The sequence below is a fragment of the Leucoraja erinacea genome, chromosome 24 (assembly GCF_028641065.1).
Source record: "Leucoraja erinacea ecotype New England chromosome 24, Leri_hhj_1, whole genome shotgun sequence".
In the NCBI taxonomy this organism is placed as follows: domain Eukaryota; kingdom Metazoa; phylum Chordata; class Chondrichthyes; order Rajiformes; family Rajidae; genus Leucoraja; species Leucoraja erinaceus.
In genome coordinates, this window is record NC_073400.1 from 5,766,564 (window position 1) to 5,779,815 (window position 13,252).

The 13,252-nt window shown below is 46.4% G+C and overlaps 1 protein-coding gene across 1 annotated transcript in view; it reads left to right on the plus strand.

The window, feature by feature from the left end:
* Positions 1-1,211: 1,211 nt before the first annotated feature.
* The window catches only part of trim33 (tripartite motif containing 33), an 86,798-nt gene continuing 74,757 nt past the window's right edge, over positions 1,212-13,252 (plus strand). Inside the window, exon 1 of the mRNA XM_055654427.1 lies at positions 1,212-1,924. Within this exon, the coding sequence (XP_055510402.1) occupies positions 1,273-1,924 (652 nt within the window). The 5' untranslated portion in view covers positions 1,212-1,272. The remainder of the gene's footprint in view (positions 1,925-13,252) is intronic.

The window sequence follows — 13,252 nt, forward strand, 5'->3', positions numbered from 1 at the left end:
AACCTTGTTCTGCATAGAGGCCAGGACCCATGTATGTAATCGGATGGCTGGCCACATCTATCGCCATAGTACGAAACTTGGTGTTGTTTTTCGCATTAGTGTTCACGTGTTTTTCAATTAGTTTTCTGCAGTTCCCAGGTCCCTCAACTGCCCAGGGAGTGGCTATAGCGCCCTGGTTGCCTTTGTGCCTCGGGACTAGCTGCAGTTCCCAGGTCGGCAAGTACATGTTAGTGAATGGGAAAACACGCACTTTCACACCCGTTAAAAACAACGAAAACGGACAGTTTTTGAGCTGTAATTTATTGTGCCAGTCGGGGTGACCGTGAGGCACAGCGACCTAAATTTACAGCCCAAAAAAATGATAGAAACTAAGGTAAATACAAGAGGGAGCTGAAGGTGCCAATCCAGCAGAAGTGAACAGCGGACATTTGCCGTGGAGATTTAAAGGTCCAAAATATCGGGAATTATCGCGTTTGCTCGCTGAATTTCATCAAAAGTAAGGCATTATTGACTTTTTTTATCTTTATTCATTTGTTATATGAGAACTTTTAAAAGTGAAAAATCCCTCAGTAAAATTGCAAAATCGCCCATGGATCTCAGGTGGGTTTTAACATGCAAAATGAAAACGCTTCTGAAGCTACATTTACCATTTAAATAATGGTAAACTATCAATGCATTTTGAAATAAATTTTACTCAGATGCAAGCTAATGAATGGGATAATTGTCAGCTGTCAGTTGGACAAAATTAGGACATTTTATTATTTTCCAAAATATATTTCTCAATGTTTCTTGTTTAAAGCCTGCACATGCACATTCACACAAACTACTTATTTATTTATTTCTTTATCATCGAATACATTCCATGCTGCAGGCTTGTATGTTATTAGGATCTTTGCTTCCTATGACGTGGAATCCCCCCTCCTCTCCGTGACGTAATATTTCCCCCACGTGCCGTTGACGACCCTCCCACTCCCCCGGTGGCGTTAGGTCACCTGACCGACCGCAGCTCCCCCTCCCCCACGTGATGTTGCCGATTCCTCCCCCTCTCGGCGTGACAAAACCCCCCCCCCCCCCCCCACGTGACGTGGACGATCTTTGCTTTGGTCCACCCCCCTTGAGCATGGTGCCCAGGCACCCAATCAGCAGCCGTCTAAGACGAGGCATCGAGCCCAGCCAATAAGCGCCGCCGTCTCACGCGGCCGTCGGCGAGCCCGAGAGGATTTTGAATGTGAGCGTGCGCCGTCCGAGGGAGAGAGGAGGAGAAAAGAAAAGATGGCGGAAAACAAAGGTGGAACTAATATCGAGGCGAACGGCGTTGGCGAGGAGGAGAAGAGCGGCCCGTCTGACAAAGACGGGGAGAGTCGGGAGAAGCAGGATCCGGAGGTGGGGGCGATGCTGGGCGCCGCGTTGACAGTCACCACATCGACGCCGACAGCCGCTGTGACGGCGACAACGACAACGACGGCACCATCGCCAACGGCCGCGGCGGTCGCTGTCTTCGAAATGCCAGGGCCCAGCCCCGGACCCGGACCGGCACCCAGTCCGGTACTCAGTCCGGGGGCGTGCCCCAGCTCGGGGCCGGTACACACACCCATCTCCGCATCCGTCCCTGCTCCAGGTCCAAGCCTTGGACCGAGTCCGGGTTCGGGACCGAATCCGGTGGTGGGACCTAGTCCTGGAGTGGGCCCAGAAAAAGCGACGCCGGTGGCGGCGACCGCGTCTACGGAGGTGAACCTGAACCTTTTGGACGAGTGCGCCGTATGCCGAGATTCTCTACAGGGGAGGGAGCCCAAGCTACTCCCATGCCTTCACTCCTTTTGTAAACGGTGTCTGCCGGAACCCGAGCGGCAGCTGAGTATCCCCGTTCCCATCGGGGGCAATAATACTGCAGGAAATAACGGGGAATTGCCCGCTATTCAACAGGGTAAGTACCACTCTACAGACTAACTGGGGGGATCTACCCGTACACTGCGGACTTTAGTTATAACTTTTACAGTAGCGTCTGCCCCTGTTGACATAACCATGCCATCGTCAGATTGTCTGATCTTTTCTTGTTACGTGTGGCAAATCATGAACTCTACTGGTAAGATATACTAGATGTTATGCCAAACGAATTCACGTGGAGTAGGATAACAAAAGTTGGAAGAGGTGAATGAAAAAACAGTTGGGAGATGGTGCTCTCCTTGTGTTATTTGTCCCTAAGTTGCATTAAATTGAATATATTGAATCCTAATATATTCTAATGCCTTTTGCTTTTTTATGATATTTAATTGATTGAGTAAATTTTCATAATCACCATATTATCGGGAATTACCCTTAAAAGTATTTTTAAGCAAAATGGTAATGAATTTAAAAAAAACTTACATTGCATATTTGATACTCTATTCAAGTTTGCCAGCTTAAAAATAAGTTGGGGCTGTTTTGGTCTCGAACATGTTCATAGAAACATAGAAAAACATAGAAATTATGTGCAGGAGTAGGCCATTCGGCCCTTCGAGCCTGCACCGCCATTCAATATGATCATGGCTGATCATCCAACTCAGTATCCCGTACCTGCCTTCTCTCCGTACCCCCTGATCCCCTTAGCCACAAGGGCCACATCTAACTCCCTCTTAAATATAGCCAATGAACTGGCCTCAACTACCCTCATGGGCAGAGAGTTCCAGAGATTCGCCACTCTCTGTGTGAAAAAAGTTCTTCAAAGCGTAGCCTGTCATTTATACTGACGAAAAGATGCTTGCAATAGATGCTTGGTTAATTATTGTTCAGGCGTTGCATTTCATATTTAAATTCATACCATATTGCTATATTCTGAACTGATGCCATCAGAACAATTATGACAAAACTGAAGCAGATGTAGACAACCCCATAAACATAGTGGTGTCAAGCCTTTTAAATGAACTATTTAGTTATCGTTTACAAATGTTTGGAAGTACTGAGAATATTGTTTAGGAAATAAGACCATCAAAATCACAATTTTATAGTGTACCTGTGCAAATCTGATGCTATTTGACTCCTCCCAGTGGTATTTTTCCATTGAGATTGAAATCAAGACCTAACTTCCTTTCATTCATTGAGAAATGGCACTGACGAGGGAAAACAATATTTACAACCTTCCCAAAAACAGAGTTTGTAAAAAATTTCCAGAAATTAATTATATTAGGTGATACGTAATTAATTGCATTATCACGAAAAACATGCTTTTGAACATTTGTGTGGTCTTTGCTGGACAACAGCTGGAAACAATCCATGATAATATGCGGATTGCTTGGTGATTGGAAAGAAAACACATTAACAGGCGATTTATAACCTTCTTTAAATTGAGTAAATGTGTTTTATTAACTGGGGTTTTATTATATTGGATGTTTCATTGCATTTCCCCAAAAATGAATCATGAGAATAAATTCACCTGAACTAACATTTTCGTGAAAACAGATCTGCACCAAGTATGGCAATGTGAATATAGTGAACATTATAATTAAAGCGAGTTGGGTTTGCAATATTTTGCAGGATTGCAATGCTCATAATACCCAAGCATAATAGCTATAAATTGATCTTTTTATGATTTGAGATTGTAAATGTGACGCATTAATTACTTGGCTAAGTACAACATTTCTAGTAATAGGTGATGGTTGGGAATTTCAGAATTGAGAATGCTGTGGAGGAAAAATGGTTATTTGTAGTTGGTTTCAAACCGATGAATGCCATAAATAGTCACTTTGTGAGGGGTTGTTCAAATGGTTGTTTACTTTGCAAATCTTAACCTGTTTCTGCATATTTTTATAATTTAATACTTCATTTTTCATACAAAATGGGAAGGAAATCCAAGTATGCAGCGGTCAACTACATTCAAACTACTAAAGTGCATTTGGTAGGCAAAAATGCTGGAGAAACTCAGCGGGTGAGGTAGCATCTATGGAGTGAAGGAAATAGGCAACGTTTCGGTCCGAAACGCTGACTATTTCCTTCACACCATAGAAGCTGCCTCACCCGCTGAGTTTCTCCAGCGTTTTTGTCTACCTTCGATTTTCCAGCATCTGCAGTTCCTTCTTAAACATAAAGTGCATTTGGGTTTTGTTATGGAAATTTGTTATTGAAATTATTCTTAGCATATAAGTTGTAATTTGCATATGGTATTTTCAGTTCTTTTCAATCTTAGGCTAAATATCACATCTGTTACTGATGAAACTAGTGAAAATGAGTCAAGGTAGCCTTTTGTTGTAGTATTTTCTGAATATTTACATTGAGATGCAAATTATTATTGAGATGAAAATGGGGTATTTATGTGCAATGTATCTCCATGTATATCTAACTTTGAAATTGTTAGTTTTATTTACTCTGTACCCTGGTGTAGGAAATCAATATACCTGTACAAATACATCCTGATGTGCATTTAGATCTCCTTGCTCTCTGAAAGGTTTAGTGCAGATGTTCTCAAATATGCACAGAATTATTGGAAATTAGTACAGAAGATTTGTTTAATATTGGTGTGTACCCTTTGACATTGCAGAAAAGAATGCAGATAAGGCTAATGTAACCCTTTTGACTAAATTGCGTTTATTCATGACAATCTCAGCAGATTTTTATGTTGGTGTTTAAATGTTGGGCGTTTTTTATTGCGTTTAAAACAATTGCAAATTTGGTAAGAATACTTTTAGTGAAACAAAACCATGTCTTTCAAAAATATACAGTGAGTAGTTTGTAAATTGATTTTTTTTTTAAAGATTGTGTGAAATCAGACTTAAAAGTGGGAGCATTCATCAGTAACTGGAGAAAACGGACACGTTTATTTTTGAAGTGCAAATATTTCTGCAATGTTTGCAGCAGACATCTTATTTAGAAGGTTATAAGAATAGAGTAAGCAATGGTAGGATTTGTCCAAAGATTATTGACATTTGTATTGTCAGCTTTGGCGTTGTTTGATATTAGTTTCAATTTGAAGTAAATGTACTGAGAAACTTGTAAGATAATGCATTTTAATTTGCTGAACCATCATTTTTAACAATGCACATAAAGACTGATCATGTAAAACTGTATTTTGGTCGACTATAACAATACAGTTTACCCTTAATCGTGATGTGTACAATGATTATTGCTGCAAACTACTCACACAGAAATGTAAATAATTAATTATTAGGTAGTTAAATTGCAGTTTGTGGAGGTGGTGCTGAATGCTTTCATGGGCACGAAGTATACTCTGCAATACTATGAACGATTAATTTGGTATAATATTTCATAGGATTGTAGCTATGAAATTGATAATCACAAACCCTTTTTAAATACTGTTCTGCTTTTGGAAAAGAGAATGACTTTTTCAGGTAAATTTTATGTAAGTTGTAGACTCACACGGGAGGCCTGGTCCTCCAACGCAACCCACTCCACCACTCACCCATAGCTCCTAACTGCCCCTCTAACTGTTCCCGTCCCCAGCTGCAGGATGTGGCCTACCCCGGCATATCGCTGTTGTGACCTACCACTGCCTGCCGCTGTCTTGGCATACCGCTGGAGCTCCCCACCGGCTTCAGGCGGGGACCCATTGGGAGCATCCTGCAGCTGGGGACGGGGCAGCTTGAGGGTGGGGGGGGGGAGGGGGAAGAGCGTCCTGTAGCGGGGGAAGAGGATGGCTTCAGGCGGGGGCCGGTGGGGGAGGGAGGCTTTCTGGAGGGCTAGTATAGGTTTTGTGGTCCGAAGGGACTGGTTTCCAGGGCTAGTATGCGTATTATGGGCCAAATGAACTTTTCTTGGGCTAGTACTGACTTTCTGGGCTGGAGGGAATTGTTTCCAAAGGGCTAGTAGGTAATTGTGGGCCGAATAGACTTTATTGGCACGTATGGGTGTTATGGGCCGAATGGATTGAAGCAGGGGTCCGAAGGGACTGGTTTCCAGGGCAACCTAAAAGCCCAGCATTATCCTGCACCGACCCCCCCCCCCCCCCATTCATCCTGTACTGATCCCCCCCCCCCCCCCATTCATCCTGTACTGATCCTGATCCCCCCCCCCCCATTCGTCCTGTACTGACCCCCCCCCCCCCCAATTCGTCCTGTACTGATCCCCCCTCATTCGTCCTGTACTGATCCCCCCCCCCATTCGTCCTGTACTGATCTCCCCCCCCCCCATTTGTCATGTACTGATGCCCCCCCCCCCATTCATCCTGCACTGACTCCCCCCCCCCCCCCCCCCCCCATCCATCCTGTACTGACCCCCCCCCCCATTCATCCTGTACTGACCCCCCCCCCCCCCCCCATTCATCCTGTACTGACCCCCCCCCCCCATTCATCCTGTACTGATCCCCCCTCCCCATTCGTCCTGTACTGACCCCCCCCCCTCCATTCGTCCTGTACTGACCCCCCCCCCCCATTCGTCCTGTACTGATCCCCCCCCATTCGTCCTGTACTGTCCCCCCCCCCCCCCCCCATTCGTCCTGTACTGATCCCCCCCCCCCCCCCCCCCCCCCCATTCGTCCTGTACTGATCCCCCCCCATTCATCCTGTACTCCCCCCCCCCCCCCCCCCCCCCCCCCATCCATCCTGCACTGAGCCCCCCCCCCCCCCCCCCCATTCAATCCCCACTGACATCCCCCGTGCTCTCCCCTCGCAATTTTACCTACTCCAACCAACAAGCACTAATTCCCCTGCCAAAATCAATCAATCTCGCACCGATTGCCTTCTCAACACCCTAATGTCTTCAGAGCGAACATTGACTATGTATGGTAACGGAATGCAGTCAAATGTGTTTTAATTCCCAATGTTATTATTTGTTTTAATCTATAAAGATGGATTATGCCCTTTGGCCATCTCTTGTTAGTTAGTGTAATGTTTAACCTGTCAGATGGGTAGAGTCGGTTTTAACAGCTATTATCATAAAATGCCTTTAGAAATTTCCCTGCAACCTGTATATTTTGTTGTGGATAAATTATGTGGGAAGCGAGAGTGTTTATGTATCAGTAGCAATAACGACCCGTGCTATGGCCATGTTATAATTTTTGGTCCTTCACAGAAAACATGCTTGCATCAATCTGTGGTGTGCATGGTTAAGCATATATGTTACCATGGTCCAGGATTTATTGACACAGATTGATCATAGGCTGAATAATCCAACCACATTTTTGTTTGGAAGTGGAAAGAAATAATAGAAATTGTATTCATTGCAATGTGTAAAAAGAGTTGAGATACTGTATTATAATGTTGCTACATGTCATTGTGGTATATGTCATGTCTTGAGATTGGTGAATATGTTTAGTTTATGACTTTTTTTGAAGCGGAAATAATATGTGAATGCTTCATTGAGCATAATTCCGACTGGTAACTACGAACTTCGGCCGAGCACATTATCGCACACGTCATGCATGCCATCTTAAATGACCACCTAAGCTGTCATTTGGCAACCGAAAAAGCTACCTAGGTTGCCCGGCTGACAACAGAGGAAAAAAAAGTTAAGTGAGATCCCTAGGGTGTCCTGCAGCCAGTGGAGGGGGACAACCTCAGGCGGGGCCGTGGGGGGGAAGGCGCTGCCGTTGCCTGCCCCTGCTGTGGTCTGCTGCTGCCTTGGCCTATCGCAGTCGTGTTGTCTCGCCATTGTGGCCTGCTGCTGCCGTAGCCTCTGCTGTCATGGCCGGCCACTGCTGCTCGCCACCGGCTTCAGTTGTGGACTGGTGGGTAGTATTCTACAGCTGGGGACGTGATGGCTTCAGATGGGGGCCAGTGGGGGAGGGGAGCATCCTGCAGCTGTGGATTTTTGTGCGTTTTTGCGTCTGATTTTCGAAGAGATGCGTTGCAAAGGCAAATTGACACACACAGACACAGACACCCCCCCCCCCCCACCTCCTCCAACCGCATCTACTGTATCCGTTGTTCAAGATCGTTGTTATACATTGGCGAGACAAAACGTAGACTGAGCGATCGTTTTGCGAAACACCATCGCTCATCCCGTGTGAACCAACCTGATCTCACGGTTGCTGGGCACTTTAATTCTCCTTTCCATTCCTACACGGACCTTTTTGCCCTCGGTCTCCTCCATTGTCTGTGAGGATATACGCAAATTGGAGAAACAGCATCTCGTATTTCGCTTGGGCAGCTTGCATCCCAGTGGTATGAATATTGATTTTCTTCCACCAGGTAGCCCCGGCATTCCCTCTCTATCCCTCCCCCCCCCAAGTCGCACTACCTTCTCATTTTCATCCTACAAACAGCTTACAATGGCCTGTTTCCTTTATCATCATTACTATTTTGCATATCTTTCATTCATTGTTCTTTATCTCTCTCACCACCATCTATATCTCATTTCCCTTATCCCTAACCAGTCTGATGAAGGCTCTCGACCCAAAATGTCACCCTTGGTTTACCACAGGTAAACTATATTGGAGAAATTGAAGTCCATGACCTTGCTGGTTTTGCATCTTTCCTTTGGCCTATAATATATTCCCATTAAAGTGATTGTCATTTTCTTGTGTTTCAGCTCTGCACCTAATGCCTCAGTGGACAAAGCCTTCTGTATGTCCTCTGAGTGCTGTCGTGACATTCTCCCTGGTTAGTGAGTCAACTCCTCCAATTTTTTACTTCCCTCTGTCATGTCTGAAATATATAAACCCTGGAAGGTTGAGTGGCCAGTCCTGTCACTCTTGCAAACCATTCCTTCTCTCCAGAGATGCTGCCTGACCCGCTGAGTTACTGTTGATTTTGTCGATCCTTGGTGTAAACCAGCATCTGCAGTTCCTTCCTACATCATAGTTTGAAGCACTGAGTCGGGCTTTAAATTAATCTACTTTATCCAGAATACTCCTTGCGCTGAAATAAACATCCCTCTCATTGGCCCTTCATTTGAGACCTACTGGTCATAATTTTACCTATCCATCAGACCTTTAATTTGCTGACCTTCTGCCTTGGTTCCCACCATGTCATTCTAGTTTAACTCAATTCAATTCAATTCAACTTTAATGTCATCGCACAAATACAAGTATCAGTACAACGAAATGCAGTTTTGCGTCAGTCCGTAGTAGTTGTACATAAAGAAGAACAAAAAAAATAGAAATAGGGAAGATACAGAATAATCAGGAAATACAGAATGATTAAACAAAGGGGACGGAGGGACCAGAGAAATCTATCGTCGGGACTCCGAGTTCAGCAATGTGATTGTATTGTTATAGAAGCTTTTCCTCATCCTACTAGTACGTGACCTGAGGCTCCTGTGCCGCCTCCCTGATGGGAGGAGGGCAAACAGTCCATGGTTGGGGTGTGAGGGGTCTTTGATCTTCCCAGCCCGTCTCAGACACCGTTTTCGGTGGAGGGCATCCATGGCAGGGAGCGGGGCACCGATGATGTGCTGCGCGGTTTTCACCACCCGTTGTAGTGCCTTCCTGTCCGCAGCAGTGCAGCTGCTGTACCATACCGTGAAGCAGGTGGTCAGGATACTATCTATGGTACAGCGGTAAAAGTTGGTCAGGATCTGGGGGGACAGGTGGGCTTTCTTGAGCCTCCTAAGGAAGTAAAGGCGCTGTTGTGCCTTTTTGATCAGCTTGGAGGGACCAGGACAAGTCCTCCGAGATATGTCTTGAGGGACCAGGACAAGTCCTCCGAGATATGTACTCCGAGGAATTTATAGCTGGAGACGTGCTCCACCTCAGTCCCGTTTATATGGATGGCGGTATGACTGCCTCCTCTGGTCTGCCTGAAGTCAACAATAATCTCCTTCGTCTTTTTGGAGTTGAGGACGAGGTTATTGTTGGCACACCAGGTGGTCAGGTGCTGGATCTCATCCCTGTAGGCTGACTCATCGTTGTCGCTGATCAGTCCTACTACCGTGGTATCGTCAGCAAACTTAATAATGGCGTTGGATCCGTACTTTGGGATGCAGTCGTGGGTGAAGAGGGAGTAGAGGAGAGGGCTGAGCACACAGCCCTGTGGCACTCCGGTGTTCAGTGTTATAGTGGAGGAGGTGAGGTTATTGACCCTAACAGACTGTGGTCTGTTAGTGAGGAAGTCCAGTGTCCAGTTGCAGAGGGAGGTGGAGATGCCAAGTCCACTGAGTTTGGTGATCAAGCTGGCTGGGATGACGGTGTTAAAGGCAGAGCTGAAATCAATGAACAGCAGCCTGATGTAGGAGTTGTTGTAGTCCAGGTGGGTCAGGGCAGAGTGTAGGGCCGCCGATATGGCGTCCTCTGTAGACCTGTTGGTCCGGTAGGCAAACTGGTGGGGGTCCAGTGTGGGGGGGAGGCAGGCTTTGAGGTGAGCCAAGATCAGCCGCTCAAAGCACTTTGCAATGACCGGGGTGAGTGCCACTGGGCGGAAATCGTTGAGACTCCCTGTAGCTGACTGTTTGGGCACTGGCACGATGGTTGATGTCTTGAGGCAAGTGGGGACAACACCCTGGGCCAGTGAGAGATTGAAAACGTCGGCGAGGACTGGGGATAGTTGTCCAGCACATGCCCTAAGCACCCGGCCAGGGATGCCATCGGGGCCGGCAGCTTTGCGCTCATTCACCTTGCTCAGTGCATCTTGTACAGCAGAGGTGGAGAGGCTGAGAGGTTGTTCATTCGGGGGTGGAGCAACTTTAATGGCTGCGGTTTTGTTGTCCCGGTCAAAGCGAGCATAGAAGTGGTTTAGCTCATCAGGCAGGGTGGCGTTGTCTGGGGGAGGGGTGTTAACTTTCTGATAATCGGTAAGGGATTTGATTCCTTGCCACATGCGCCTGGGTTCAGAGTTGTTGTGGAAATGCTCCTCAATCCGCCGTTTATGATTGAGTTTAGCAGTCCTAATTCCCATTTTCAGATTGGCCCTGGATGAGCTGTATCCCTCAACGTCGCCAGATCTGAAAGCGGCATCGCGAGCCTTCAGTAGGAGTCTGACCTCCCTGCTCATCCACGGCTTCTGGTTAGGGAAGGTCTTTATCTCCTTGTGGGTAGTGACATTATCGGTACAGAATTTTATATAGTCCAGAACTGTTGAGGTGTACGAGTTGATGTCCACTTGTGAATTGGAGGTGGACTGAGTAGCAAAGAGACTCCAGTCTGTCTGCTGAAACTGCTCCTGTAAGTCAGAGACAGCCCCCTCAGGCCAGACCTTCACTGTCCTCATGGTAGGTTTCACACGTCTGATCAGAGGTGTGTATTTGGGGAGCAGGAACAGGGAGAGGTGGTCAGACTGTCCAAGGTGGGGGAGGGGGAGGGCTTTGTAGGCTTCAGTGATATTAGTGTAAACTAAGTCCAGAACATTGTTTCCTCTGGTTGGGCAGGAAACATGCTGATGGAACCTGGGGAGTACAGTTTTAAGGTCGGAGTGGTTGAAATCACCCGCAACAATAAATGCCCCCTCTGGGTGAGCAGATAGATGTTTGCTGATAGCAGCTTGCAGCTCTTCCATTGCTAGCCTGGCATTAGCGTCCGGGGGAACATAGACTGCAGTGATAACAGTTGATGTGAATTCCCTGGGCAAATAGAAGGGCCTGCACTTTAACATCAGGTATTCCAGGTCAGCAGAGCAGTGACTACCAATCTTAACAGTGTCCGTGCACCATGTATTATTCACATAAATGCATAGTCCGCCGCCCTTGATCTTACCGGAGTCCTCCACTGATCTGTCGGCCCTGAAGACAGTGCGTCCCTCCAGCTCAATGGAGTTGTCTGGGATGTTGTCCTTGAGCCATGTTTCCGTGAATACCATGGTGTTGCAGTCGGCGATCCTTCTGTGTGTGGTGATCCGCAGCCTTAGTTCATCTATTTTACTCACCAAGGACCGGACATTCGCGAGGAAAATGCTGGGCAGAGCTGGCTGGTGAGGATTTGATTGCAGCCTAGCTCGATGGCCTCCCCGCTTCCCACGCCTTTGTTTGCGGTCCCTGCGCCGCCTCCAGACCCTTCCTGTCGGGGGCGCGGACCCGCTAGACCACGGTGTCCTGGTGATCTCCGGTGGCAGCTGAAAGTCGCTTCTGGTGCGCGTTGTGCAGAGACGGCCGAGCTCCAGGAGCTCCTGACGGCCGTACAGAGTCTTCGCTCTAGTGCTCCGGGCGAAAACTAAGGTAATTATTAACAGGAAAAAAACTAACTTACAAAAACTACGGAGACGCAGAGCCTCGCGTTGTGCACGCGACGCCATCTTGGTCCAACGTTGACACCATGTCATTCTAGTTTAACTCCTCATGAGCAAACCTGCACTGATATTGATCCAGTTCGGGTCCACCTTGTTGCTTCTATAGAGGTTATCTCTGCCCCAGGACAGATCTCAATAGTCCAGAAATCTGAATCCCTGCCCCAACTCTTCAGCCACTCATTCATCCATCCTATCTTTCCATTCCTATCCTCGCGTCTGAATGGGATGGTTAGTGTGGACTCGGGCCTGCATCTGCATCTCTAAATTAAACTGCCCTTGACAGGGCTCTCACTTACCTTTTTTTCTCTCTCTGTTGCCAGCTGGGCAACCTAGGCAGCTTTTTAGGTTGCCATGTGACAGTTTTGGTGGTCATTTAAGACTGCTTGCATGATGCGTGCGATAATGTGCTTGGACGAAGTGCGTAGTTGCCAGTCTGAATTATGCTCAATGAAGTAACAACATCAAGAGGGGAAAAAAAGACACATAATATATCCCTTCTGCTCTAGGATTTTGTAATTAAAAAAAAAAGAGAGAATGGAAGTGTACTTTGATTTTCTTTTTCTTGTAACATACTTGCTGCAGTATTATTATTACCTGACCAGACCTATACCATACTTTTGAATGTACATAGTTCCTCTTTTACTCTGCCCACTAAGAAGATGAGTCATGGAAGTAGGTGACTATATTGAATCAATCATGGAACTTGGCAAGTGAGATAAAAATGGCTGAAGTGTTGTTTTGGGGGGTTTGGAGGTGTGGGGGGGGAGGGGGAAATTTCAACTTTAAATGAACAGAAACATTATATTTATGAGTACTTGTGTAACTTTTCTGCTTGATATTTAAACCATCTCCTGAATGGAGAGAGAATCCAGACATCCAAGGTATAAAGAGACTTGGGAGTGCTGGTACGGGACTCCCAAAAAGTTAATTTGCAAGTCGAGTCGATAGTAAGGAAGACAAATTCAATACTAGCATTTATATCAAGAAGACTGGAATACAAAAACAGAGATGTAATGCCGAGGCTCTACCATTTGGAGTACTGTGAGCAAATTTGGGCCCCATATCTGAGGACGGATAACCATATAATAACCATGTAACAATTACAGCACGGAAACAGACAATCTCGGCCCTACAAGTCCGTGCCGAACAATTATTTTCCCTTAGTCCCACCT